Genomic DNA, 24,243 nt, shown 5'->3' on the forward strand with positions numbered 1-24,243 from the left:
TCTAAAAAATCACTTGCCGGTACAATTTGTATGGCGACCTACCTTCCTTCATATACATGTATCATTGACAAACAAGAAGAAACATCAACTTGGGCGACATCTATGCAGGTCCTTCACTAGTATATTGGAAAACGGCGTGACATGTCCTTTAAAAAGCTCTCGACATCGTGTAATGCACTGAAAAGCCCGCACCACATGGCAAAAGGTAATTTTTGTACTGGTTGGTGAGGATAGCACGATGAAGCGAAACTCTATAATGAGGGTAACGATGATAATTTCTGCCAAGATGAATTGAAACGATCAAATAATCAACGTTGAGTGTGTCGGTAAACAATCGAATGATATAAGTCTCCTAAAAAGTCTAACTTTCATTTTACAGCTTCGTTTCACCTATGCTGTTTTGAAAAAATTGCGCACCTCTAAAATAGCATCGCTATTCGAAATCGCTATGTGAGCTTGTAGAGAGTCCGATATAAGCAGACGTATTAAGGCACTGACTCTGTAATTTCCATAGTGGACACTGTCTTGACCTGCTAGTTCAATTGTATCTCGATTGGCAATGGCTGGCAAATCGATGAGAGTATTTAAGCAGTCACGAAAGAAGACTGACGTTTATGACATGAATGAGCTATTCCAAGAGAAACCCGCTTATGGCTCGATAATGAATGGTGTCACCCCGATAAGGATAACCGAACCGGATCGCTGCTTGAAACTGTAGAATCAGCGATGGACGGAAGGCCCGTGTGTACTTGAAAACTCCTTTCTACAAGCAAGTTGCGTACAGTGGATGGAACATAGAAAGAGGATAGGACATAGCAAGTAATCCGTATGGAAAATTTGACGGTTGTTCGAGAGAAAGTCGATGGTTGCAGTAGACTTGACGAGTTTTGTGGGGGGCGACTGAGATTTTGCTCTGCTTTCAAAAGAGCAAGGCGAACGAATGAATAAGGAAGGATTGAGGCGGAGAATTGAAATTTGGGAAAATAAGCAGAGTCTTTCAACACAATTTTTTTCATTTTTGTCTCCCTTCTCTCTTATCAGCTTGTCTTATGGATCACAGACGGTCATCTATCTCTGAAGGCTCGGTTACTTCAGAAGATTTGGCTTCTAAAGATCTACCCTCTCGCTCGTACTATTCATCTCACGTCCAACCTGATATAGGTAATGCACAGATCTCCTTTCACCCCCTACTGCGAAATGTGACTTTAACCCAGACACTCTATTGTTCTTCACAGCCTTTGAAAAATACAGTGCTTCTATAGAGGCCATTCGAAAGCAATCACTCGCACTTGGAAATATTGCTCTCGAGGATTCTGACCCTAGTGAAGAGCCTTTGGAATTTGAAGCCTCACCTCCATTATCTGTTTCCGCTGGATCGCCAGTCAATCATACCAGTAATCTATCACTACTCCTTCAAAATGCCAACTGTCAGCAACCGCCGGCTTCATTATCCGAAGCTGCTGAAGATACCCCCCTACTACGAAGTCGTTCACAATCTGATACCGCCTATCATGCCATAAATGTAGACTCGGAACTCAACGTCAACCCTCAAAGCCCACCACAAATTCGACTACCACCTCCTATGAAGAAAAGCCCGTTGCGACAGGCACGTGAAAGTGTAGTGCATGGATCAAATGTATGGAATCATGGTATCAAAAGGATGAAAATGATGCGTGCAAAGGATGTATGGCGGGAGGCAGTGGTAGTTCCCGCAGGATACATACCCGCGGTGATTCTAGGCTTATTGCTTAATTTGCTTGACGCCATCTCCTATGGTATGTAGCATTGCCTTATCTGTCAGGTTACAAGAGATCTTCCCTCAGCTTTGTATCACGCCACTAATAGATCATCTTTGCTCATAGGCATGATTACTTTTCCAACCAGTAACGCGATCTTTGCGAAATTTGGGCCAGATGGTATATCCATGTTTTTCGTCAGGTAAAAGCTCCGTGCCCATTTCATGACAGCTTTTTTGAATAATGCCGCTGCCTACTGACCCCCTTGTCCGCGGTGACAGTTCTATCGTATCACAGTTGACCTATTCATGCGGCGGAAGCATATTTGGTGGAGGTAACGGAAGGTAAGGCAAGCAATAAGATGGAATTATGGCAACAGCCGTACCGTTTTCGGGTGCCTTTTTTTTTCCTCCATGGATTTGAAATGTTGTTCCCCACGTGTGGCTAAATCACAATTTTTATTATTATTATTATTATTTAAAAAAACGAAGTATGATGATTGAGGTAGTGCCTTTCCTCCACATCATGTAAGTGACCCTCACCATCTTTTTCACATGCTTTATCATAGCGTTCGTTTCATCTCATCTATTTTTTGCTGGTTAGGGCGGATTCGATAACGAGGCAAATTGGAGAGGACAAGCCCCATGAAGTGATAGCAACTACTATTGTGGCATTTGCTATCAGTAGTATCATGACTGGTGTGGCATTCTATATCTTGGGAGCTATGAAACTTGGTTCTCTCATAGGCTTTTTCCCTCGCCATATCTTGGTCGGTACCATTGGTGGAGTGGGTTGGTTCTTGGTGGCTACCGGAATCGAAGTATCAGGACGACTGGAAGGTGGCATGGTCTACGATATTCCAACCATGAAGGAGATCTTTCTCAACACACATACCCTGCTTTTGTGGACTTCAGCGCTTGGCGTTGCACTACTGCTCCGTGCACTGCAGCATAAAATTAAGCACCCGTTATTGGTCCCAGCATTTTTCATGATCGTCCCATCCTTATTTTGGTTCGTTGTCCTAGTGGCAGGATTGGATGTCGACCAAGTTCGTAACGACGGTTGGATTTTCCCTCTTGTCGAGGGTGATGTTCCATTCTGGCATTTCTATACATATTACGGTAAGCTGACGTAGCAAGCCGCGGAAAAAAAACAATGATATTGTTGTGGTTTAACTTTGTGCCCGATTGTTGGCTTCTAGACTTCAGCGCCATTGACTGGGCTGCGCTATCTTCAACCATACCGGCTATGTTGGCGTTGACTTTCTTTGGCGTTCTCCATGTTCCTATCAACGTCCCTGCGCTAGGCGTATCTACCAACCGAGATGACGTTGATGTCAATAAAGAACTTGTCGCTCATGGCATCTCCAATACATTGTCAGGATGTCTTGGTTCAGTTCAAAGTAAGTTTATTTTCCTCTTGCGATGTTGTACAAACCATAATTTTTTTTTGTTATCTCCAGCAAGCGATAACCAACTGTCTTATCTTTTATCTTTTAGATTATCTTGTATATACCAACAGTTTACTTTTTATCAAGTCTGGAGGCGACAGTCGACTTGCTGGTCTTATGCTAGCTGGTGCTACCACTATTTTATGGGTTGCAGGACCTGGCATCGTTGGCTATATACCCGTTATGGTGGTAGGAGCTTTGATTTTCCACTTGGGCTTGGACCTCTTAAAGGAAGCCTTGGTCGACACGTGGGGAAATCTTCACCACTTTGAATACATCACCATTTGCGCCATCATCTTCTTCATGGCATGGTTAGGTTTCGTCGAAGGTATCTTTTTGGGCATCGTTATGGCCTGCATCTTCTTTGTGGTGACCAACTCAAAGCGCGGTGCCATTCGAGGGGTCTACTCTGGAAATACCATTCATTCAACTGTGCGAAGATTGTTCCGCCAACAAAAGTTTTTGAATCAAGTTGGAAACCAGATTATGATCGTTTTACTGCAAGGCTATTTGTTCTTTGGCACGATTGGCCAAGTCGAACGATGCATACGAGATGCTCTAGACCAAATGGCATGGGAGCAAACTCCGATACGATTCCTTGTATTGGATCTCAAGTTGGTTCAAGGCATTGACTTTAGTGCTTCCGAAGCGTTTGTTCGACTCAAGCGTCTTCTCAAATCAAAAGACGTGTATCTAGTGCTATGCAATGTTGACCTTGATACCGAAATCGGCCATGCTCTTTGGAAGGCAGGAATGATGCACACGGAAGAAGAAGCCGGTAACAATTTACAATGTTTCGCTATTTTAAACGAAGCTCTGGAATGGTGTGAAAACATATTGCTGGAAACTTATTATGCCAAGCATGCTGTCTTGGCACAGCAGCGTCGACAAGCTACAATAGCAAGTAAGCAGGGAGTTTCATTTATTTTCGGCATCAAAAAGTGCGGTGGTCTCGCGTGTGTTAGGCATGGAAAAGGAAACCGCCCCGCCACGGAAGTTCATATCCCTAAATTTCTAAAATGTATTGTTTCTTTTTTAGAATCCGTTAAGAGTGATTCAACTGACAGAGATGCCCTACGAGGTACAGTAGCATCATCGCCAAGACAGAATATGCTGGTCCAAGCGGTCCAAAAGGTGTTCAATGGTAAGCAGTATTAATGATTGATCTATTGGTTTAATCGGTGACACGGAGTCCTAAATTTGGCATATCAGATGCCCCTGTGGTGCAATCCAATATGGCCCAGCCAATTGCCATCATGACCCAAGCTTTTGGAGAGCTTTCAAGTAGCGCCAACCCAGATCTGTATATGCATTTGGCACCCTACTTTGTACGAGTCACTATATCAACCAGTACCATCCTTTGGTCTCCCGGTGAACCATCGACATGCTTGTATATAATTGAAAAAGGGCTGCTAAAAAGCAGCATGCTCGAGCGCACTGAGGATTCAGAGCGACTTCAGCTTATTGCCACGGAAAGTATTCTGCCTGGCACTATTGTGGGTGAACTGGGACTGTTTACCGAATCCCCCCGCACCAAGACGCTGACCGCTGAACAAGACTCTGTTCTCTGGAAAATGTCTAAGCAAGACTTCAATCGAATGCTAGAAAAAGAACCCACTGTTGCTAATCGTTTTATGAGAATGGCCTTGAACTTCTCAGCCGAACGCTTAAAACTTGTGTCTAGCTTTGCCTTTGAGCTTAACTAAGCCACGGACCATGAATCTCCCAGGCGTCTTTTCATTAAAAAAAAAAAAAAAAATTATTTTTGGGATTAAATTGGGAAATCTGCCAGTGCCGGGTATCCAAATGAAAACCCAATGACGGGCGTGACCGAATACCTTCTCAGTAAAAAGTGTTTCCCTATCCCATCGGAGAGAACTGCAAAAGTGCGTTTTGCTGCAGAACCTTGGAAAATTGTAGAACCGAATTTTGGGGGGGGGGGGCATGTCCATGAGCTAGTTGGGTTGGTAGCTTTTAAAACCGTTTATTCTTTCATCACTACTGTTCTTGTTCCACACCTCTCTCTCTCTCTCTCTCTCTCTCTTTTATCCTTCACTCCTTTCTTTTCCGATATTCAAAATGTCAAACTCTCACACGCGGACTACGTCTGGATCAAGTTCAACCTCTGCGTCCAGTTTATACAAATTCATTCCTAGTCAAACTTCGCCTTCGTCAGGGTAAAAAAAATTGGTCTTAATTTAGTGCACCCAACGAAAATATTTACCAAACCCAAAATATTTTATCCCACTTCCGAACAAAATTCATTAGACATACCCTCACTATTCGACAACAACCTGCTCATGCTAGAGTTTGCACGATCCCTGAGCGTGGTAAGTGTCTTTTTGAATATTGATTTTAATAGAGAGGGGAAAAAGTGGGAAGATTATCAGAAGAAAATTCGTTCATTGTCCGGGAAAACATTTTCGCTGACTGTGAAACTATTAGACCGCAGACCAATTGACCCGCCACCCATTTTGCGTATGTCACTGGATGGGCTTGACCCAGAGGAAGAACAGTAAGTATCGTGGCAAAATTTACACAGAAAAGGGAAATGCCAAGACATTGTAACCAAGCCGGAGTAATAACCTTATCCATCCTCAGGTACCACACGCAAAGCCCTCATTACTTCATGTGTGCTAATCTTGTCCACCCGCACGACCACACAAATTTGTACCTTCCTGTCCAAAATTACCTCACTGGCACCATTGTGTCCTCCTTGCACCGACTGAAGGATATTGATAATAGTGGTAAGATAGGCATACTGAAACCTTTTACAATCTATCCTTCTAACGGAACGATTTTTCCTTTTTTTTTTTTTTTCAAAAGATGGTGCATTTTTTGTGTTTGGTGATTTGGCCGTAAAGGAGGAAGGGGAGTTTCGATTGCTCTTCAGCTTGTTCGAAATAGTAGAGTAAGTTTGAATTCTCGTCAGAACGCTCCGCTATCAATTTCTAATGAAATTTCCACCACAGTACTGTAGTCAGAACTAGGAAAACGATTTTATCTGACATCTTCACTGTATATGCCCCAAGACATTTTCCGGGGCCACTGCCTTCAACCTTCTTATCACGTTCGTTCTCAGACCAAGGAGTTCGAATGCGTATACGGAAGGAGCATAGAATCCAAGTGTAAGTGGCATTGCATCCCTGGTATGTGTGACATATAACAACCGCCACCACGTTTCTGACATTTCTACAGCTCATCACCTAGAAAACGAAAGCAGCCAGAGAGTGAAAAACCCTATGGTAAACGAAGACTACAAAGTAGCCCATTGAGTGACGACAGTCCTTCCGAGACGTCGGTCAATATCGAAGATCGTAAAGTGGAATTTGAAAGACCTCACATACCCCAGCAGCAGCGGGATCAGCCAAAGGAGTATGCACGGGAGTATCAAAGAGAGCAATCCTCCAATGAATTTAAATCAGAACATCCAAGAGAACCACAACCAAGAGAATACCCGGAGTACCAAGGCGAGAGACCAAGAGAATATGCTACAGAGCCTCCAAGGGAACTACCACCCAGAGTCTATGCGTCAGAATATCAGAGAGAAACACCGCAACGAACAGACTATCCAACAGCGGTGTATCCAAGAGAACAACCACCATCAGAACACTACAGAGGTTCTCCACCTGGTGCCATACCATATCTAAAAGCGCCATTACAAGATATAGCAGCTCTTCCTATTCCCATACGAAGTACTTCGCCAATGAATATATCTATACATCGCGAACCCATAACTGCATTCCCGTTATTTCATCAAGTGATGCCTGACATTGCTCAGTATCACCTTGGTGCATCCAAACCGAACACACCTCCAGAATTCATAACTGCAGCAGGAGAGCAGTCACCAAAACGACGACAAGAACCTTGTCGGCCAGGGCACGAGTATCCTGTCGATTCACCTTTCGACTCCAGACATATGAACCCCCCGACCCATCCATTGTTTCCATGAAGGGGAGTTTTGCTCTGTGCATTAATTTTTTTAATTGTTCCGTTCAGTGCGACTTTGAAAAAAAAAGAAAAGATAATTTGGTTGTTGCCTTGTGTTACTAACTCAGTTAGTGGCAAAAACTTGTACATACATTGTAGAATTTCAAACGATAATATCTGTTTTAAAATAGCACACACTTTTGTGGTTTTTTTTATTCACTTTGATCATCCGACGCCTCCTTGGTTTGCTTTGGCTCGTGCAACATTGAGTGGAAAATCTTTTGAAGATACCGTTGCTGTTGCCAAGACTTTCAGAGAACGCACCCACAAGCGAAATTTCGAGGACCGGCAGAGTGGCTTCTGCGATAATTCGCGCGAGTTCCTATTCGAGTGAGGAAAGGGGGGGCACCTTGCATCAAAGAAGCCAAGCCAAGTAGACACACGGGATCTAGATGTAGTGGGGTATGCGGGTAAAGAATGAGACGTGTGAACGGCAGCATGAGGATGGGGAAGTTCGGCGCAAGATACTCGGATGCAACTGTTCAAAGGGACTCCGTTAATACCAAGACTTTTGTAATTATTAGATGACCCCCATAACTTGATGCTTACATTAGCTTTAGATATCAATTCCTCGAAACTGAGATTGAACTCGGCTTACTCATAACTACCGAGGATTCTACAGCTCCAACGCAGGTAATACAAAAAATGCCACCACCGCCAATTTTTTGGATCTCACCAGGTATTCCCTACGATTCGGTCATCCCTTATTAAATTGATTTTTGTCATAAGAATAGTAGCATTACAATGCTTTTCATGTTGGTCGAGAGTGGCTAATGGCCCCACCAGCCACCGCCAAAAATACACCCATTGTAGGTATTTTTGGCAGTTGCTTTGACACCTGTTTGCCTTGTTATTAGATTGTGATTAGCTTTAGCATGGCAAACTTTACGTCTTTGCAAGGTAGGACAACTTCGTGGGGCGGTTACTGAAATTAGTAGTTGACGCTTATAACCTGTTACCACAAACTTAGATCGCCGACCTGAACAATGTACTGGATCGCACAAAGAACCAAATTCCTGCCCACAGTCTAGTGCTACATCAGAAACATGTAATTTAACAAAGAACAAATCTTCACTTCCAACGCACCCAACAATATCGACCTACCATGGCATTCCAAATCAAGTGGATGAACTTTTACCAGACGTCGTGCTACACTTCACAGACCCCGACTTCAATTACTCACTACCTGACAGGCAGAGCTGGCCTTATGGTACGACGGCTTACCACCTACAGCCAAGGTGGACGCCGCTGCCACAAGAAATATTCATATCAATCTTATCATGGCTACCCCTTGATTCATTGGTACGTTGCATGAGAGTCTGCCGTGAATGGAATCAGTTCATTCAGTACACTCGTGCGCTTTGGGAGGAAATGAGCTGTGATGACGAGTATAGCGTTGATCAGGACACAATTGAGCGTTATATGAAGAGAGCTGGTCAAAATGGCATTCGAAAAGTGTCTCTTGGCTCTTCTACCGCGATGAAACTCGATGTAAGACTATTCATAAAAGCATTGCTCGAACAAGGCGTTGGCAATTTGCAATATCTTGGTATGTTTTCGCATTCATGCATCATGATGTCAGTTTGGCAATACGCCCATTAATCGCAACATGTATCTTTATTGACACTAGATATGTCGGACTGGAGATTGCCTACACCTGATTGTCTACAGTTGTTCAATGAAGCAAGGCTGTCCTTACGCTACCTAAATCTCTCCAACCTGCCTTGGATTGAGATTGTTTGGAAACATGCCATCTTAACATTGGAAAATTTGGAGCACATCGAATACTACAACTGCTATCCAGAATTGTTACCCGATCTCGAACTACCTTTGAGGAGATCTTTGAAGACTTTACGTGCAAGTGGATCGTTTGGAGTGACTAGCAATTTAATTTCTAGATTACGGCAATTTCCCAATCTGCAGGAGGTCACACTTAACTCCATAAGAATACGCAACCCACTGAGTCTCTCTGGATTCATCATTGAGCTTCCAAGCATTCGAAAACTACACATCAGGATGCCTCTTTGGCCAGGATTCGAATACCCTTCACAAATAGGAACACAGTCACTTACCGCCGAGTACATTAAACAAATCACCATCAACTCTTGTAACCTGGAATACCTGTCCTTTTCCTCGCCTTCCGCATTGGCAGTATGTGATGATGAACTCAGTGCTGTCCTGGACGGCTGCTCCCAACGGCTGGCGGTCTTGAAGATTTCCGTATCAAAAATCACCGACCAAGCTCTCTTGCATATGGCATCACTCAAACTCCCTTGCCTCCATACGTTAAGAATAGCACATTGCCCAAACATATCAATGGATGGATTGAAACTGGCCATTGAATCTTGTCCACAACTTGTACAAGTCGAACTTATGTACCTTACAGGCATGAACAACACACTGTTATCATGCTTGGGCGATTGTGCTTTTCTTCAAATCGTCAATATTGCTTCTTCCAAATCTATTTTTCCCTTATATACCAGCAAAGGCTTACGACTCTTGGTTGGAAAGTCCAAATCTCTTCAAAAAGTATGCTTCCTTGGTCCCAATCAATTTGAACCAAGTGCAATGGAATATACTCGGGCTACTTTGGGGACAACCAACTGCATCTTTTCCTAAGTAAACCGTTGCAATACTATATTATCAAGAAACTGTAGATATTGTTCTGGTCTTATTTTAGCTTACTTTACCACTGTATGTATACAAGAAAAATTTGAAATATACATGTGCAAATCGTTCTTGGTATTGTTGCAGTAATTGGGAACCTTCTCATGAATAATGTGGTCCGTATTTTGTCTGTTATAACTGCAAGCATCATATGTTTTCATTCATTCATATGGAACGGTTTCGCTATTGTATAAGACGGCTGCATACTAGATCGATCGGTTTCGAAGTCAGCGTAAAATTTCGGTACAACTCACACGAGATCATAAGGTACAAGTGCGACTGCACCCAAATGCGCTAGCATGTCAAGTACCGATTTCGCGAGAGGCAATGAATCTTTTCAAAAATCCGACTTCAGATCGGCTTATAGGCATTATACAAATGCATTAAAGGCGAATCCAAAAAACGCAGTTGTCCTGGACTGCCGAGCAGCCACAAACCAAAGACTTGGAAAGCATAAAGATGCATTAGAAGATGCACGCTTAATCGTCAAACTCGAACCAACTCAGGCTAGGGGATACCTGAGATTATACAAAGTACTCACCCATTTGAATCAGAAGGATAAAGCTCAGCAAGTGATTGGTGTCAGTCTGAGGCGTGTGCCCGCTTTTGACAAGCTATACCCGGCTCTCAAACGACTTAAAACATCCAAAGATATTGACACCCCCATCCAGAACTACTGGCCACTATTACCGTTGGAATTGATACATTCCATCTTTCTTTCTCTTCCATTACAAGACCGTGTACGTTCGATGCGCGTTTGCCGCTACTGGCACCAGATACTGAGAGATACGCCTGCCATCTGGCGCGACTTGACCATCACGAATCCATCCACCCGAATTACCTTTCCTGCCTTTACCACTTACTTGAAACGTGCCGGGTCAGCTGGAGTTCATACAATTGCGCTGGGATCAATATCGTTCAAGAAGCAAAGAGGCAACGAGCCCATGAAGGACTTGTTGAACGCCCCTCAATGTCTTCAGCATATAGGTGAGCTTTAATTGTAAATGAAAAGGCTTTGCACAACGGACAATCATTCATGAAATGCAAAATAGATTTTACAGGTTGGTCAGCTTCACATTCTACTGCTCAATCACTTTTAAGGCAGAACAAGTCGACCTTGCGATATGTCAACGCTACGGATGCTACAAGTAGCAACGATTACATATGTGCAGCCATAGAAGAATGTGATATTTTGGAGACGTTGGTGTGCTTAAACTATACACGCCTGGACTACAACGAGTTGAAATATCCGAGTCGTGCAGCCTCATCTGTCAAGAACTTCCACTTTAAAACACAATTGCCTGCTGCTGGAGGATACACTGCTGGACCAATGGTACGATATATCGGCTCCCTTCCTAACCTGGAAAATCTCAGTCTACATTACACGGACGGCATACCTGGCACATTTATCCACCGCCTTATCCTATCACTTCCATATCTTCAACAGTTTCGTGTTCGTATCGAACAAAGGCTCTCATCGGCTTTGAGAACCGATACAACCAACACTCTATCTGCTCGAGAAGCAAAAGAGCTAGAACGAAATTCCGCCAACATCCGTGTCTTCTCACTAGCATGTCTATGCTTCTATGACTGGGAGCTCATACCTATCATCACTGGATGCCGCGAAAAGATCCAAGCACTTACGTTGTATGAAACCAGCTTGACGGACCATGGCCTACAACATGTCTGCCTACAGCCGCTGCCTCAACTTCAGGTTTTAGAATTATCAAGGTGTCATTTCAGCTCGGAAACCATGGTGTCACTGCTTCGCGCCTGTCCTAACCTGAGAAACGTAGTGCTCAACGATCTCCCTAATGCCAACGATGAAGTCATGACAGCCCTGGCCCAGTGCAAGCACGTTACGACACTTGATATATCCTCCTCAACCAAGATTACCGGCTTTGGTGTCAGACGGGTCGTAGCTGGTTGTCCCTCTCTTAGACGCCTGGTTGCTGATTGCTGCAGTATTGATCTTGATACTATTCAGCACACTCGGTCTGTTATGGGTCATTCCAGCTGTAGCTTTTTTTCAAGAGTATAGTGCGTCTGCCGGATCAAAGACAGTAGATTGTTCTCTCGTGATCCTGACCTCTTATCCACCGCTTTGTACATTTTCATATAGTGCCTACTGATTTTCCTCCATACCACTTTGCTCTAATAAATACAGTAATAACGTCATCGATTCGGTACGCGATGTTCGAATTAACAGCCCATACTATTCGTTTCTGTAGGAGCTACCTGCCCGCCAACCCAATCAATGCGCGATAAGACACCCAATCGGAGTAGCGTGCTGATCATGCTTGTAGGTAAGATACGTTGCATTTATTCTGCGGCTACATTGGTTGGAGTGTCACTTTGACAGCAACTCACTGCTGTATGAGAGGTTTCTTCCAGTTACTGGAGAACAGGGTGTTTCTGTGGACAAAAATGCGTGGGCTTAGTGTTAATTATTTTTTGGGACTTGGGCCACCACGCTAGGGCAATTGTCCAAATCCCAGCCAGTGCGGCATTGCCTCGCTCCCCCCCAAAAAAAAAAAATGCAACATTTCTCCCTCACCAATACGTCATTGGTTCCTCATCCTCTCCGTATAAAATCCCTAACCTCTCTCTTCCACTGAGCTATATCAGCTTTGACAGCAACACTCCAGTTAAACATGATTCGCACTTCCCTACAAAGAATTTACTCCACAACTGCACGTAGAGCCTTTTCTCGATCCGCTGCCGTGTCAGCAGAGTCAAAACGTAAGTACAGTTAAACCAAGATCACTACGTGGAGTTCCACACTAAGTCTACGTTCTTGTAACAGAGACCCCAGAACTCGCCAAAAAGCATGCCGATAAGATTCGAAAGGAAGAACAGAGCAAGGAGCAACGTCCCTCTCCCATCCCCAAGGAAGCCCAGAAGAAGTTTGACGAAATGAACAAGAGGGCTGAACAAAAGAAGAAATAGATGTACATCTTGGATCCAAGCTCATTTTCATTGAAGCATTGTATATAAACTATTTGAACGAAGACTTACGTGAAGGCTTGTGTTGAATGGGGGGTTACTACAAAGTCAGTGATGGGATATATATGCGAAATGGATTCGGGTCTAAAGGCGACCTTAACGTCATCGACAGCGAGTGCTGCATATCTAAACATGTTAGGTAGAGCCTCTTGCAGAGTTCCAACCCCATTTATTGATGACACCGATGACGGTTCAAAGATAGTGACCAATATAGAATGGAAGGATACTTCAAGGACGAAACCCCTATGGCGTTAAGTGCCCGCCGCATGGCACACACTCATCATTGTTGGGCATGTTCAGACTGAAAGAGCACCGTCATGATTTTCTGAAGTAGTAAAATATAAAGGTTTAATGTTTTCTGCTACAGCGTGCCCTTTATTATATAGTCAAGAGATGTTTCCGCCGAAGCAGGTAACTAATGCGATTTCCTAGGATGCCTGCGACTTTTAAAGGACGATACTATTCAATATGTGTTGGTATTCCTTATTGCTGCATGATGGAGCTCAGGATCGTATAGGAGCATGTTCAATTTACTAAAATACACATATATTCTACTCGCTTGAAGACAACATGCAAAGGAAAGCTTCACCTGTAAACGTACGTACAGCCGAGGTTCAACGCTAAGATACTACAGGTCGGAAAAGGGAATGTGACAGTCACGATCACAAATTTGGCACTTTTTTTTTTTTTTTCAAAGTGAACCAGATCTTACTTTAGCCCTTCAGTTAACAGCACAATGGCGAATCCTAGACAGAGAAAGATGAACAGATCTGGTAATCGGGTTACCCGAAGGACCGCCAACAAGCATAAGAAGAAGGTCGTCATAACTGTAAGTCAAACCATTCTTGCCTGGATTCCGATTGTGAAAACGTACTGATTCAGCTGCAGGGCAATGACATTATAAAAGCCAACTGGGACAAGAAGAAGACGCTGCGACAAAAGTAAGAGTTAAACCTCATTAATTGAACGAATTTTTAAATTCTCATCCTAACTTTTCCTGTCTAACAGCTACGAAAAGCTCGGTTTGCTCACATCGTTGAATGGAACAACAGGAGGAAAGGAGATTTTGAATACTGTTAAGCCTGAGGAAGCAGAAGAGCCTACCGAGTTGAAGGAACTTACAGAAGAAGAAATTGAAAAGTTGAAGAAGACACTCAAGCCTGGTGAAGGTTTTATTCAAAGAGACGACGAAGGCAATGTTGTTCGAATCATTGTTGGTGACAGAAAATCGCACGATGAGATCCTCGAAGAGGAAGCAGAGAAGGTTGAAGCCAAGACCGACGTTGTTCGAGGTAAGTCATATGCTGCCACCCGGACACTTACTTTTCGTGATGAGTTATTTGTGATCTGACCTGTTTTGTTATAGCTCTTGAGGAACAAGCTGCCAATGCACTCGTCGTTGAACGACACCAGACCCAATTCGAATCAGATTGGGTTGCTCAGCTGATTGCAAAGCATGGAGACGACTACGAGGCCATGTTTTGGGACAAGAAGCTCAATGAATACCAGCAAACCGCTGCTCAACTGAAGAAGAAATGCCAGAAATACCTTAAATCTAGGTCACAGCAGTAGAATGTTTTTTTTTATGTCATTTTTGTACAATACTGTTTTTGATAAAGCACTATCACATTATTTTTTTGAATTTATACGATCAGAGTTGGTATTTTTGACAAATTTTTAAGCGTGATTGAAGAAGCTATTGACTTTGGTTACTTGATGTATATTGGCTGGTGCTGCAGCCTACCTACCAGGCAGAGATCTTTTTGATCCTTCAACAGAAGCTGTACCTTCGCTTAAAACACAGTCACGATTTCTGCCAAAAATCTCGCAGACCTATCCCTAAGATCCGCTCCATTGCTTACAAAGACATGGAGAATTCCATTAGACCAAGGCTCGAAGACATAGAGGATGAAGAGGATCTACTCCGTCTTCAGGAAGAGTTTATCTCTATGAATTCTACACCTGCTGCAAAGGTTATTCGACGGCCACCGCCCGTATTTGGATCAGCTCCAACACCTGCAAAGATAGAGGAGGAGGAGGATTTGGGTATGCCCGATCTAGAGGACGTTCCAGAACTCGAAGCTGTCCCGGAAAAACGACCAGATAGGAAGATGAAGAGTGGAAAGAAAAAGTCCCTGTTTGCTTCTCGTCGAGCTCAAGCTTCCAATACTGCGGAGAGCGCGCCAAAGCAGGAGGAGGAGCCGCTCGTTACTAAACGCCTCATTGACGTCAACTCTATGCTGGGAAATGTCATCGGCACTGTAAAAGAAAGCATCCCGGAACCGAAGAAAGATGTGGTGAAATTGGATTTTGACCTAGGCTTCGCCAATCGCGCTCGACAATCCACTGGATTTCCACAACCTGTACATCGAAGCGAATTCCGAAAGCGAATGGACGAAAAACTCAACAAGGAGAAAGATCAAGCAACCATTTTAAGCGACCTACCATCGAAGGATGATGAGGAGTTTGTGAACGAAAAGTATCAAGATATCCACGAAGAGAATACCAACGCCATCAATGCAATGTCGGAGGAGGATATTATCGCTGCTCGAGCACAATTGATGGCGTCCATGGACCCGGCTTTGATAGAAAAGTTGATGAAGAGGAAGCCAATGAGTGAGAGAAAAGAAGACACTCCATCTGCTTCACCTAATGTCAAAAAGGTACAGTTTTCTGATACCATCGATACTGCCGCGGATGTCATGGAGGAAGATCATCCTATCGCTATGAAGAAGAAATACTTTCAAAATGTCGAGTCTGAACCTGAAAAGATGATTTGGATGGGCATTGGCGAGCAGCAGGATCAAACGACAGATGTACCCAGTTTTTCAAACGCTGCTGCGCAACTTCGATTTGACTTTGCCGGAAATATTATTACAGATAAATCCGTTCCTGTCCATAAAGGTTTGCATCACCATGGGCAGAATCCGAATGAGGCTGGCTACACCATCCCGGAATTGTTCCACCTTATGCGAAGTCAAGTATCCTCTCAGCGAGTGATTGTTCTCAATACCATTTCGCGCATCATACAGAAAACCAAACAGCAAGGTTATGGGCGTTCGATCTCTGGAAACATTTGGTCTTTTATTATATCTGATATGAAAGGCGCTACTTATTTGCGAGCTGCTTTGGACGACAAATATACTGGAGCCGTTGCTGCTGCTATCAACGCCCTTGCTTCTCTCATTTGCAACGATGATGATGATATTTCCATGTACAAACATCTTCGTTTTAATTTGGATAGAGGATATGAGAGGATTTGGCAAATCCCCGCAGGTGAAGTTGACAGCGCCACCTCTGCTTCTGGCCTGGATAAAAAATTTACCAATGCGGTTGATACTTTAAACAACACTTCCGCCGATGATGACACCGAGGAACCAGAAGCGAATACAATGGAAGCACACGCCAAATTGGCAGAAAAGGACGTCATATCAGCCTTAGTACAGATGAACATATTGCCTCGAATTCGCTATCTGTTGGAGCACATGTGTCAACCTGGTGGGCTGGATAGCTGGACCGTTATGCGACTTATTTCCATTACTGAACGCTTAGCCAGGACCAGTGATAGCATATGCGAAATGATTGCTGTGGAAGAGCCCAAGATAGTCGACCTGATTGTTAGCCATGGTATTGAAAACACACAATGGCCCATCATTTCCTCCAGCCAGTCGTCCAATAAGTCTAATGTTGGTTGGCCATCATTGGAAGCGATTCACTTCTTACACGCTATGGCTGCTGCCAAAAAACAAATTGCCATCAGTGTTTGTATCGAAACTGGTCATGTTGATAATACGCTTCGTTTCCTCACTTTGTCTCCATCCGCCATGTCCGATCCTTCAGCTGTCATACACGCTTTTGAGTTACAATTGGCAACGCTCGAATTGTACCGCTTGCTTGCTGCTTATGGTCTCTACTGCCATGTGATGGCTGATCTGGCACCAAAAATACCACTGTGGATCATGGCCAAGGATACACTGGATAATGAAAAATGGGACAAGGCGGCAGAACTAACCTACGCAAGAAGTATCTCGGTGATCGCGCTATTAGAAACGTATCTTCACGATGCATCCGATACTCATCGAACGCTGCCTCAACATGATATCTGCTGGGCGCAACCAATGGCTTTCCATGAACTAATTGTTTCCATCCTAAAGAAGAGTGCTGCCGATTTGGTGTCTATTAGTACAAAAAAGGATACGGATCTTCAAGACGATGCACAACTCAGCCTCATAGCAGTCTCCATTGGCTATCTTGCGACGTGGTGTCGATATCTGGATTCTAATCCTCCCGCTGATAAACAAATCGTTGAGGATACCTGGGTTGCTATTGCTGATAGCCTTCTTCAGTCGAGCTGGCTCTCGGCGTTGGAACGTCTTTTGGACCATCTTGGACAGTCATGGCCAAGCCGTCCACAACCTGTGCAGTACACCAACCTTTCCGGGATATACGGGCCGGACACTCTGGATCACTACAAATGCTTAAGCAAGAGAGATATTGTGCTTGATGTTGTGGCTAGATTTAGTCAGCTGCTGGGATCATATGGTAGGATTCCATTAGCCAACATCGCGCAACAAGCATGTGAATGGTTAATACATGATCAGGTTGCACACATTATGATCGACCAAATTGCGAAACTCTATCTCGGTGCACACCATACCAGTTTCAGTTGGATGGAAAGCCGACACACTCGAAAGTATCCAGCTCAGACTGTATGGTCACACCTTTATTCTGTAACCAGTTTGACATTGAGTACACGTGCATTACCTAAATCAACTATAGAGCCCATGTCGATCTTAGCTGGTTTTTTCATGCACAAATCATCCAGCGGAGATGAGTGGCCAGTTCAATGGATTCTAAACCACGTTCTTTCAACGTCTTCAACGACTGAAAAGGAAAGCAATGATGATGGTGTACTATTACCGTTCTACAAGGAATGTATTGGGTCGGACGCTAAGTTGCAAGAATCCAAAGGTCTGTTCTTACATGATGGAAGGTTCATCGAAACCATGGTGCAAAGCGGTATTCAAGATACTAAAATACCTCATAATGTGTTGGCATTGTTATTGTCTCCCATTGACGAGCTCTATCACGCGGATAAGTCGGAGATACTTCGAGACTTGCCACATGGCTACAATGCCACGGAGCCTAATATTGTCACAGCAGCGTTGGACAAAACGCTTCAAATCTATAAACTGTTTAGTGGACACCAAGATTTAACCACTGTAGCCGTTTCACTCATGAAGCTGTTCCTTCTTGGCGAGAGATCAGGTCGAAACGTCCAAGTGGAAGTGGGTTTTGGCCATCCGGAGGATGGACAAGACTTGTTCCGCGACAGCAATGTGACGTTAAGAATCCAAGAGTGGCTGAATTGCATGTCAGCTGCACAGCTGCATGCATCATTGCAGGAAGCTTGGTCCGACAGTTCGTGTCATGTCCGAAAAGCGGCTGTACCATTTTACCAGTTCTATCAGGACTTTGCCGCTCAATACGCTGCCATATCTTATGGTGATCGCTCCTTTGCCAGACTCTTGTTGCTTCCGCTGATGTCCAGCTGTCCAATCGATTACAAACATCATCTGTGGAACGATTTGATTGATACCCTACCGACCATTCGTGTCCCCATCACGGACTTACTGGGAGGAGTTCAAGCGTATGTACAGCCTCCTGAACAAAATGAAAGCATTTTGCGAGATATGCTTCTGGCCGTTTGCACGAGGAAAGTGTCCAAAGTCGATATGAATGGTGGTGAAAATGGTGCATTGTATTGGCTCGCGTTGCACCATCTGAGATTTGCATATTCCAACCATACTACCCCACCTTCTCTTTTGCGAGACTTGCAAGTGTTACAGCCTCTTTTTGACCAGCCGTTTCCTTCGGAATTAGCTAACACGAGTATTTAGATGCATTACGTGTGTTTATGTTTGATTGAACCAAAATAAAAACATCGTAGGCACAAGAAAAAGAAAAACAAAAGAGAAATGGAAGTTCCCTTCTTTTTTTTCTTGAGGGTTCTTCGTCTCTCGATAGCTGCAACATGTCACAACAGTGTAACGAAACGGGTTGTTGCATACATGGGGACCGGACATTAATGCATTCCATTACAGTGTGTCCTACATGAACCAGCTTTTTAAAAATGCGAATGATAAAGAACTCATGATCATACTTTTTCTGTATGATACCGCACTGGGAAAACTTACAAGAAATCGATATGCATGTTTAGGCTGGCGTTATTTGTCGGTTTACTCACGCAGCAAACGATGAGCACCACGCATTTTGAGGCTCAAAGGATATTTCGCCCGGTTATAAAAAAATTGGCACGGAAGGGCATGCTACTGTACTGCACACATGATCCGCGCCGTTTTCTTTTCCAAAACCATGTTGTTTGTACAGCCCATATTAAAAAGAAAAAGATGTAAGGGGGTTTTTCAATAGAAAAGTCAGCTATCAACTACATGTCAGTTACCACTCTTTTCTAGGGCTGACACACAACAGAAATTCCGCCCAGTGTAAACGCACGGAATAAGTTTTGCCGTAGTTACGTTTAGAAGCCAGACAATCGCATATCCCACAAAATGTGCAGTTCAATCAAATCAACACCATGCAAAACAGAGTTCTCTCCCATTATAGCACCATGGAACTTTAAAAAATCGGGGTAGGTAGGTTATAAAAATTGGGGAGTTGGACCGCAAAAGAGAGCATGTGGCAATCATCATCTTGCATTGCATCAATCAAACTCACTTTGAACCAAACCCTACCGACGCTTTTTTTTTTTTTTTCCTCCTCCATCCACCTCTTTCCGTCATGAAATATAAAAGGTACAAAAACAAACACGAGACAGTGAACAAATATAGCAAGGTCATTGCGGAGGGCCATAGAAAGTAAGTCAGTGTAGGCACGGAAAAGCTGGTTATACTCATATTATGTCCGGTTATGAATCACATAAAAGGAAGGAATGAATGAAATAAAAAAAAAAATCTCCTTTCATTTTCGTTCCTTCCCTTTTTCCATTCTCTCTTTAAATTCAAAAAGGTTATACCCCCACTCAACTCGTCCTTCTCTCCATAGCATGTCACCGACAAGGAAGACTGCCGAATTAACTGATGGAGTGATTTGCGGAACTTGCGATACTGCCCTCTCCTCTGACTGGTTCTGCTCTCGTTGCCACCGCAAGTGCAGTACCTGCAATCGCTACATGGTTCAGGATGACGATTTCTGTTCGCGATGCTGGACATCAGCCACTGGATCGATCCAACCTAAACTGACTCAAAAAGAGTATTCCAATGCAATGATAGATTTTGTTCAGGAACAATTGATGGTCATTCCCCTTGTCGACGACCGCAGGCCAGGAAGACAATGTTAAACTCATACCTTTCTTATCACTTAGTACTATAAGCACGCTCCCGCTATGTATATTTTCTCTGAATGTTTTTTTTTGCCCTCGCCTTCCACCTAAAATTCGCACAATTCTATTGTGGTTTTTTTTATTTTTATTTCAAGATGTCTGCTGTGGACAATTGAAAAATGGTACCTTTCCTCAATTTCTGTCGTCCTCATTGTTCAGAGGCGCTCTTTGAATTTAAAGCTGTATGTCCTCAATCTCTAAAAAAAATAATTACGATTTGATGCAGATTTGTTCCTTTCGTGCTTGGACGGAGTTTTATCAGTACACAAATAATTGTAATGTTTCATCCTGCAACATTCTGTTGTTGTGTTGCTTTTGTGGCAAAATATTCACAGGATACGACAAGAAAAGTGTCCTCCATCGTACGACGGCCGAAACCCCATCCCCATGACGAAACTGCATTCCATTTGTCTGATGATACTGCCTAAGGTTTGTGCGCAGTATTGTCATACGCTGCAATTAATCGTGAGTTAAACGGCCTTTGTCCAACATCACTTTTTTTTTAACACGCCTACTTGGCATTACACACGCATGGAAACATAGTCAGACAACAGCTTTTGTGATGCATGAGACAATTTACCTCGTTCGGCTGTGATCACGCAAAACGATAAGCAGCCAAGGTGCTCGCCATACGCTGTTGGTAATGGATGCGTTTATTATGGAACGTGTGTGTGAGAAAAAAAAATGGATATCACCGTTCATAGAATACCGTTCTCCACATCATGCTAAGTAGTTCTGTTGTACACAAATTTTTTGAAGGAGATATGGTCTCTCAAATCATAAAAAAAATGCCTACTAGTTTATCGCTAGTAATAATAGGTAGATCAGGTATGCCTAGAACATGGTGTTCTTCTCGATCTAGTGCATGTTATTGTCAGTGAATGAGATGGCTATCGAATATTTATCCCCAGACTAGCTTACTTTAATAACGATAGGCGGCTCTTGAGTATTTGGCCTAGAAATCTCCGCCAGCTCCCGTCCAGCCTGCGCATGTCAAATATGTCAGTATCGACAATATAAAGCTTTGGGTAGGTTCGCCCCCCATCCACTTATGAGTAACCAGTTACTTACGTTCCAGATGCCTCCTTCGAGGATTTGTGATAATGACAAGTTCTTCCTGGATTTGAGTTTGTCGCGCACCTTAGACGCTATCATCTCACTATAGGTGATAGTCAGCGCTCGCCATTCAATAACCACAGGGTCGCTAATATCAAACATGGGGGTGACTTCCATCTTGGGTTGCCCCGGTAACAGAGAGTTACGTCGGTAGTTGGACAGACCCGACTCCAGATCTCCTTTTTTCAAGGTAAGAAATCCGGTATCCAGAAGCAAGCCACCTGGTTGTAAGAGGTTGGTTTGGTATGATAAAACGTGTTTAATATGCACAACAGAATATTATGTTACCATTAGGGTAGTCGGTCAGTGGAGTGAGTTGATCTTTGCCATCCACTGTGATACCGAGTTGAGTTTCAAGTACTTCAACGATGGAGTAGCAAAGCCATTGGGTGGTGGTGTGGAAGGGCACATAGGGATCCGAAAAGCCAGCAGATCTCAACGCTTCGCATGGCCACACATCGCCAACCGATCTTCCTTCAACCGGTGAGCCTTGTGCCCATAGTTCTCCCAGCAAGATAGCCACAGACCATAGCGTCTCCATTTGAATCACAGTACCTTTACTTGAACGAACGGTGGAAGGATGCGACAAGATGTAATCTGGAAAGGAGAGCGATCGTCAGTGATCATCCATGGTTTGACATATTATGGTAAAATTGCAGGTCATATAAATAAATAGATCTTTTACCTAGCATATTTCCAGGTCGAGAAGATGACTTATCATTACCCGAAAAAATGTTGGAATAATCCTTCATTGTTTCCGTGACATGTTGTATCAGATTGATTCGATCTTCGAGGCCAATCAAAGTATTTTTTGCATTCAACTGAAATCCGCTGGCCAAGTCGTCGAGAGTCAAGTCTGCTAATGCCGATGCTGCAGAAGAGTGTAGGACAGTCAGAGGGTGGACAAAGCGGGTATTCAACTGAACTCTTTTTTTTCTTTTTTTATAAACTTTACCATCGACGCGATTAGGATCACCAGGATCACTAGAAAAGAGACCAGACTTGAAAAGATCAAGTACAGCAATAGCAATCCCCTCGGTTCGCTTGTGAGTTCTTCCGGTTGATTTTTCTTGGTACGCCCAGTGATGCAGAGGATTTACGTCAAGTAGTACACTCATAACACACAGGTCAATAAGACGTTTAGCCTTCTCTGTTGGAGTCACTGATGCCCAAGAGGACTCCAGCTGTTTTATTCTTGGCTTTCCACCCACTTCAAAGTGTCTCCATCTTGAATGCGATGGCATATCGCTCGGATCGTCAAAGTCTCGCTTGACCAGCAACGTGACAAATCGTACAACTTCTTCCATTTTCCCTAGATCGATGTCAAAATGCTGTAACCTGCCTGATTGAACGATGTGCTGCATCTGCTTGGTCTGCTCACGTACTGAGCGTAAGCTCAGTAAGTAGTCAGCTTTCACGGCCATCATGATGGATAAAAAAGGGCAACTGAGGACCTTAAAGGAGAGAGAAGAAGGACAAGGGTAAAAGAGAGAGAGCGAGAAAAAAAAAAAAAAGGAATCTCTGTGTTTATTGTGATTTTCGCTTTGGCCCGCCTCGAGAGCGCCTTGATTTTGACGATCGTTACCAATTGTGTGTCCCACCGAGGGGGATTCAAGGCAGTCGATGCTAGTACAACAGCCACATTTAGCTTTTTGTTCTTCTGCTGAACTCCCTTTGAACATAATATACCGACCTGTTAATAGTAAGGGAAGACTGGCTGGATGGGGGGGGGACAGCCATAGTGAAACTGCCTGCCCGCCTTTTTTCTCTGAGCCCAGGTCCGAAAGTCAAACCACGTGACAGATGCAGCTTTGACTAACCCTGCCTAGTGGCGATGCCGGACTTCAACTCAAACCCTGCCCTGTGAGAGTCACTTTTTAAACATGTCCATCTCCAAGATCGCTCGCATCGCTCCCCAATCCACCGCTGTATTTGTATGCGACATTCAAGAAAAGTTTCGTGGCCGTATCTGGCAGTTTCCATCCGTCATATCGGTTGCCGGAAAAATGGTAAGCTCCCACTTGTGGGGTCTACACAAGAGCCAATTTTATATATCCCATTATGTAACCGAAACTATCTCAACAAGATTAAAGCTGCTCGAACCCTGGATATGCCAGTCTATGTCACCGAACAATACCCCAAAGGTAAATTCATAATCCATCAATACCCTGGTGTACAAATCCATATTTTTTTCTCACATTGTCTCTCCAGGTCTAGGCGCTACCGTTTCCGAACTCGACGTGTCGGATGCCAAAGCAGTGTTGCCAAAGACCAAGTTTAGCATGTACTTACCTGAAGTTGCAGAGTCATTAAAGCAGAACAACATCAAATCCGTCATTCTTTTCGGTATTGAGGTATAGACAATTTCAATTGTGCACAGTTGGGTCATATCCTACGGGACACTAAAAGTTCACATCTTCTTTTAGAGCCATGTCTGTGTCCTTCAAACTGCTTTGGATTTGCTGGAAAATAACGTTGATGTTCATGTGCTATCGGATGGTGTTTCGTCTCAAAATCACCCAGAAATTGATATTGCCTTGGCTGTAAGTTCCCAATCCTCTTTTGCTGGAAATCCAACTTTCTGTTCACTAATCGGACATTGCGTTCACCTAGAGAATGAGACAGGCAGGTGCAGTCATCACCACTTCCGAGTCCATACTATTCCAGCTTGTCAGAGATGCCAAGCACGAAAAGTTCAAGGGCATCCAAGACATCGTCAAGGAATACCAGGAGGCAACCAAAGTCAACAAATTGCTTTTCAAGCACACCACTGCCAATTTGTAAAAGCAAGCCAATCGTGTAATAATGAATCTTTTGTTCCTCTCATCGTCAGTTCAGTTCTATTTACATGCAGTCAATGATGGGGTGGACGGAAG

The 24,243-nt window shown here is 43.7% G+C and overlaps 10 protein-coding genes across 10 annotated transcripts; 9 read left to right on the plus strand and 1 right to left on the minus strand.

Moving 5' to 3' along the window:
• Positions 1 to 1,014: 1,014 nt before the first annotated feature.
• Positions 1,015 to 5,078, plus strand: K450DRAFT_237153 (uncharacterized protein). The gene is made up of 11 exons (XM_051588377.1): positions 1,015 to 1,161; positions 1,236 to 1,394; positions 1,527 to 1,775; positions 1,863 to 1,938; positions 2,018 to 2,080; positions 2,228 to 2,263; positions 2,340 to 2,857; positions 2,938 to 3,138; positions 3,236 to 4,090; positions 4,226 to 4,330; positions 4,399 to 5,078. Exons 1-11 carry the CDS (start codon positions 1,050 to 1,052, stop codon positions 4,890 to 4,892), a joined length of 2,868 nt encoding a protein of 955 aa, XP_051445466.1. The 5' UTR covers positions 1,015 to 1,049; the 3' UTR covers positions 4,893 to 5,078.
• On the plus strand, positions 5,077 to 7,283 carry K450DRAFT_237167 (uncharacterized protein). Its single transcript, XM_051588378.1, has 7 exons — positions 5,077 to 5,363; positions 5,455 to 5,516; positions 5,632 to 5,701; positions 5,788 to 5,933; positions 6,013 to 6,097; positions 6,159 to 6,314; positions 6,385 to 7,283. Exons 1-7 carry the CDS (start codon positions 5,266 to 5,268, stop codon positions 7,136 to 7,138), a joined length of 1,371 nt encoding a protein of 456 aa, XP_051445467.1. The 5' UTR covers positions 5,077 to 5,265; the 3' UTR covers positions 7,139 to 7,283.
• A 718-nt stretch (positions 7,284 to 8,001) lies between these two features.
• Positions 8,002 to 9,919, plus strand: K450DRAFT_279929 (uncharacterized protein). The gene is made up of 3 exons (XM_051593347.1): positions 8,002 to 8,076; positions 8,147 to 8,725; positions 8,807 to 9,919. The coding sequence occupies exons 1-3, from the start codon at positions 8,052 to 8,054 to the stop codon at positions 9,793 to 9,795; spliced, it is 1,593 nt and encodes a 530-aa protein (XP_051445468.1). The 5' UTR covers positions 8,002 to 8,051; the 3' UTR covers positions 9,796 to 9,919.
• A 98-nt stretch (positions 9,920 to 10,017) lies between these two features.
• Positions 10,018 to 12,114, plus strand: K450DRAFT_237175 (uncharacterized protein). The gene is made up of 2 exons (XM_051588379.1): positions 10,018 to 10,830; positions 10,896 to 12,114. Exons 1-2 carry the CDS (start codon positions 10,143 to 10,145, stop codon positions 11,882 to 11,884), a joined length of 1,677 nt encoding a protein of 558 aa, XP_051445469.1. The 5' UTR covers positions 10,018 to 10,142; the 3' UTR covers positions 11,885 to 12,114.
• Positions 12,115 to 12,422: 308 nt separating this feature from the next.
• Positions 12,423 to 13,157, plus strand: K450DRAFT_237179 (uncharacterized protein). Its single transcript, XM_051588380.1, has 2 exons — positions 12,423 to 12,585; positions 12,650 to 13,157. Exons 1-2 carry the CDS (start codon positions 12,498 to 12,500, stop codon positions 12,790 to 12,792), a joined length of 231 nt encoding a protein of 76 aa, XP_051445470.1. The 5' UTR covers positions 12,423 to 12,497; the 3' UTR covers positions 12,793 to 13,157.
• A 307-nt stretch (positions 13,158 to 13,464) lies between these two features.
• On the plus strand, positions 13,465 to 14,506 carry K450DRAFT_237183 (uncharacterized protein). The gene is made up of 4 exons (XM_051588381.1): positions 13,465 to 13,678; positions 13,738 to 13,790; positions 13,858 to 14,141; positions 14,216 to 14,506. The coding sequence occupies exons 1-4, from the start codon at positions 13,586 to 13,588 to the stop codon at positions 14,419 to 14,421; spliced, it is 636 nt and encodes a 211-aa protein (XP_051445471.1). The 5' UTR covers positions 13,465 to 13,585; the 3' UTR covers positions 14,422 to 14,506.
• Positions 14,507 to 14,710: 204 nt separating this feature from the next.
• K450DRAFT_279932 (uncharacterized protein) lies at positions 14,711 to 18,749 on the plus strand (the record flags this gene model as incomplete). Its single annotated transcript, XM_051593348.1, has 1 exon — positions 14,711 to 18,749. The coding sequence occupies exon 1, from the start codon at positions 14,718 to 14,720 to the stop codon at positions 18,747 to 18,749; it is 4,032 nt and encodes a 1,343-aa protein (XP_051445472.1). The 5' UTR covers positions 14,711 to 14,717.
• A 918-nt stretch (positions 18,750 to 19,667) lies between these two features.
• K450DRAFT_237185 (uncharacterized protein) lies at positions 19,668 to 20,510 on the plus strand. The gene has a single exon (XM_051588382.1). The coding sequence runs from the start codon at positions 19,802 to 19,804 to the stop codon at positions 20,207 to 20,209; it is 408 nt and encodes a 135-aa protein (XP_051445473.1). The 5' UTR covers positions 19,668 to 19,801; the 3' UTR covers positions 20,210 to 20,510.
• A 282-nt stretch (positions 20,511 to 20,792) lies between these two features.
• On the minus strand, positions 20,793 to 23,205 carry K450DRAFT_237188 (uncharacterized protein). The gene is made up of 7 exons (XM_051588383.1): positions 23,061 to 23,205; positions 22,323 to 22,993; positions 22,053 to 22,238; positions 21,656 to 21,964; positions 21,323 to 21,588; positions 21,173 to 21,235; positions 20,793 to 21,109 (listed from the first exon to the last, which is right to left on the minus strand). Exons 1-7 carry the CDS (start codon positions 23,105 to 23,107, stop codon positions 21,086 to 21,088), a joined length of 1,566 nt encoding a protein of 521 aa, XP_051445474.1. The 5' UTR covers positions 23,108 to 23,205; the 3' UTR covers positions 20,793 to 21,085.
• Positions 23,151 to 24,210, plus strand: K450DRAFT_237190 (uncharacterized protein). The gene is made up of 5 exons (XM_051588384.1): positions 23,151 to 23,376; positions 23,454 to 23,511; positions 23,579 to 23,721; positions 23,794 to 23,910; positions 23,981 to 24,210. The coding sequence occupies exons 1-5, from the start codon at positions 23,251 to 23,253 to the stop codon at positions 24,149 to 24,151; spliced, it is 615 nt and encodes a 204-aa protein (XP_051445475.1). The 5' UTR covers positions 23,151 to 23,250; the 3' UTR covers positions 24,152 to 24,210.
• Positions 24,211 to 24,243: the final 33 nt, after the last annotated feature.

This window comes from Umbelopsis ramanniana (assembly GCF_025399195.1).
Source record: "Umbelopsis ramanniana AG unplaced genomic scaffold K450scaffold_21, whole genome shotgun sequence".
NCBI lineage: Eukaryota > Fungi > Mucoromycota > Umbelopsidomycetes > Umbelopsidales > Umbelopsidaceae > Umbelopsis > Umbelopsis ramanniana.

Excerpts from the sequence above, each read along its gene's own strand:
- K450DRAFT_237175 (XM_051588379.1), top strand. The coding sequence starts at position 10,143 with ATGTCAAGTACCGATTTCGCGAGAGGCAATGAATCTTTTCAAAAATCC. Across the intron at positions 10,831-10,895 it reads TCAATGTCTTCAGCATATAG|ATTTTACAGGTTGGTCAGCT; the intron begins GTGAGCTTTAAT and ends AATGCAAAATAG.
- K450DRAFT_237190 (XM_051588384.1), top strand. The coding sequence starts at position 23,251 with ATGTCCATCTCCAAGATCGCTCGCATCGCTCCCCAATCCACCGCTGTA. Across the intron at positions 23,512-23,578 it reads CACCGAACAATACCCCAAAG|GTCTAGGCGCTACCGTTTCC; the intron begins GTAAATTCATAA and ends TTGTCTCTCCAG. Across the intron at positions 23,911-23,980 it reads AAATTGATATTGCCTTGGCT|AGAATGAGACAGGCAGGTGC; the intron begins GTAAGTTCCCAA and ends GCGTTCACCTAG.
- K450DRAFT_279929 (XM_051593347.1), top strand. The coding sequence starts at position 8,052 with ATGGCAAACTTTACGTCTTTGCAAG. Across the intron at positions 8,077-8,146 it reads AAACTTTACGTCTTTGCAAG|ATCGCCGACCTGAACAATGT; the intron begins GTAGGACAACTT and ends CCACAAACTTAG. Across the intron at positions 8,726-8,806 it reads TGGCAATTTGCAATATCTTG|ATATGTCGGACTGGAGATTG; the intron begins GTATGTTTTCGC and ends TATTGACACTAG.
- K450DRAFT_237179 (XM_051588380.1), top strand. The coding sequence starts at position 12,498 with ATGATTCGCACTTCCCTACAAAGAATTTACTCCACAACTGCACGTAGA. Across the intron at positions 12,586-12,649 it reads CGTGTCAGCAGAGTCAAAAC|AGACCCCAGAACTCGCCAAA; the intron begins GTAAGTACAGTT and ends TTCTTGTAACAG.
- K450DRAFT_237153 (XM_051588377.1), top strand. The coding sequence starts at position 1,050 with ATGGATCACAGACGGTCATCTATCTCTGAAGGCTCGGTTACTTCAGAA. Across the intron at positions 1,162-1,235 it reads TCACGTCCAACCTGATATAG|CCTTTGAAAAATACAGTGCT; the intron begins GTAATGCACAGA and ends TGTTCTTCACAG. Across the intron at positions 3,139-3,235 it reads ATGTCTTGGTTCAGTTCAAA|ATTATCTTGTATATACCAAC; the intron begins GTAAGTTTATTT and ends TTTATCTTTTAG.
- K450DRAFT_237188 (XM_051588383.1), bottom strand. The coding sequence starts at position 23,107 with ATGGCTGTCCCCCCCCCATCCAGCCAGTCTTCCCTTACTATTAACAG. Across the intron at positions 22,994-23,060 it reads TCTTCCCTTACTATTAACAG|CATCGACTGCCTTGAATCCC; the intron begins GTCGGTATATTA and ends CTGTTGTACTAG. Across the intron at positions 21,110-21,172 it reads AGCCGCCTATCGTTATTAAA|ATCGAGAAGAACACCATGTT; the intron begins GTAAGCTAGTCT and ends AACATGCACTAG.
- K450DRAFT_237185 (XM_051588382.1), top strand. The coding sequence starts at position 19,802 with ATGAATGAAATAAAAAAAAAAATCTCCTTTCATTTTCGTTCCTTCCCT.
- K450DRAFT_237167 (XM_051588378.1), top strand. The coding sequence starts at position 5,266 with ATGTCAAACTCTCACACGCGGACTACGTCTGGATCAAGTTCAACCTCT. Across the intron at positions 5,364-5,454 it reads CAAACTTCGCCTTCGTCAGG|ACATACCCTCACTATTCGAC; the intron begins GTAAAAAAAATT and ends AAAATTCATTAG. Across the intron at positions 6,315-6,384 it reads AAGGAGCATAGAATCCAAGT|CTCATCACCTAGAAAACGAA; the intron begins GTAAGTGGCATT and ends ACATTTCTACAG.
- K450DRAFT_237183 (XM_051588381.1), top strand. The coding sequence starts at position 13,586 with ATGGCGAATCCTAGACAGAGAAAGATGAACAGATCTGGTAATCGGGTT. Across the intron at positions 13,679-13,737 it reads AGAAGAAGGTCGTCATAACT|GGCAATGACATTATAAAAGC; the intron begins GTAAGTCAAACC and ends ATTCAGCTGCAG. Across the intron at positions 14,142-14,215 it reads CAAGACCGACGTTGTTCGAG|CTCTTGAGGAACAAGCTGCC; the intron begins GTAAGTCATATG and ends GTTTTGTTATAG.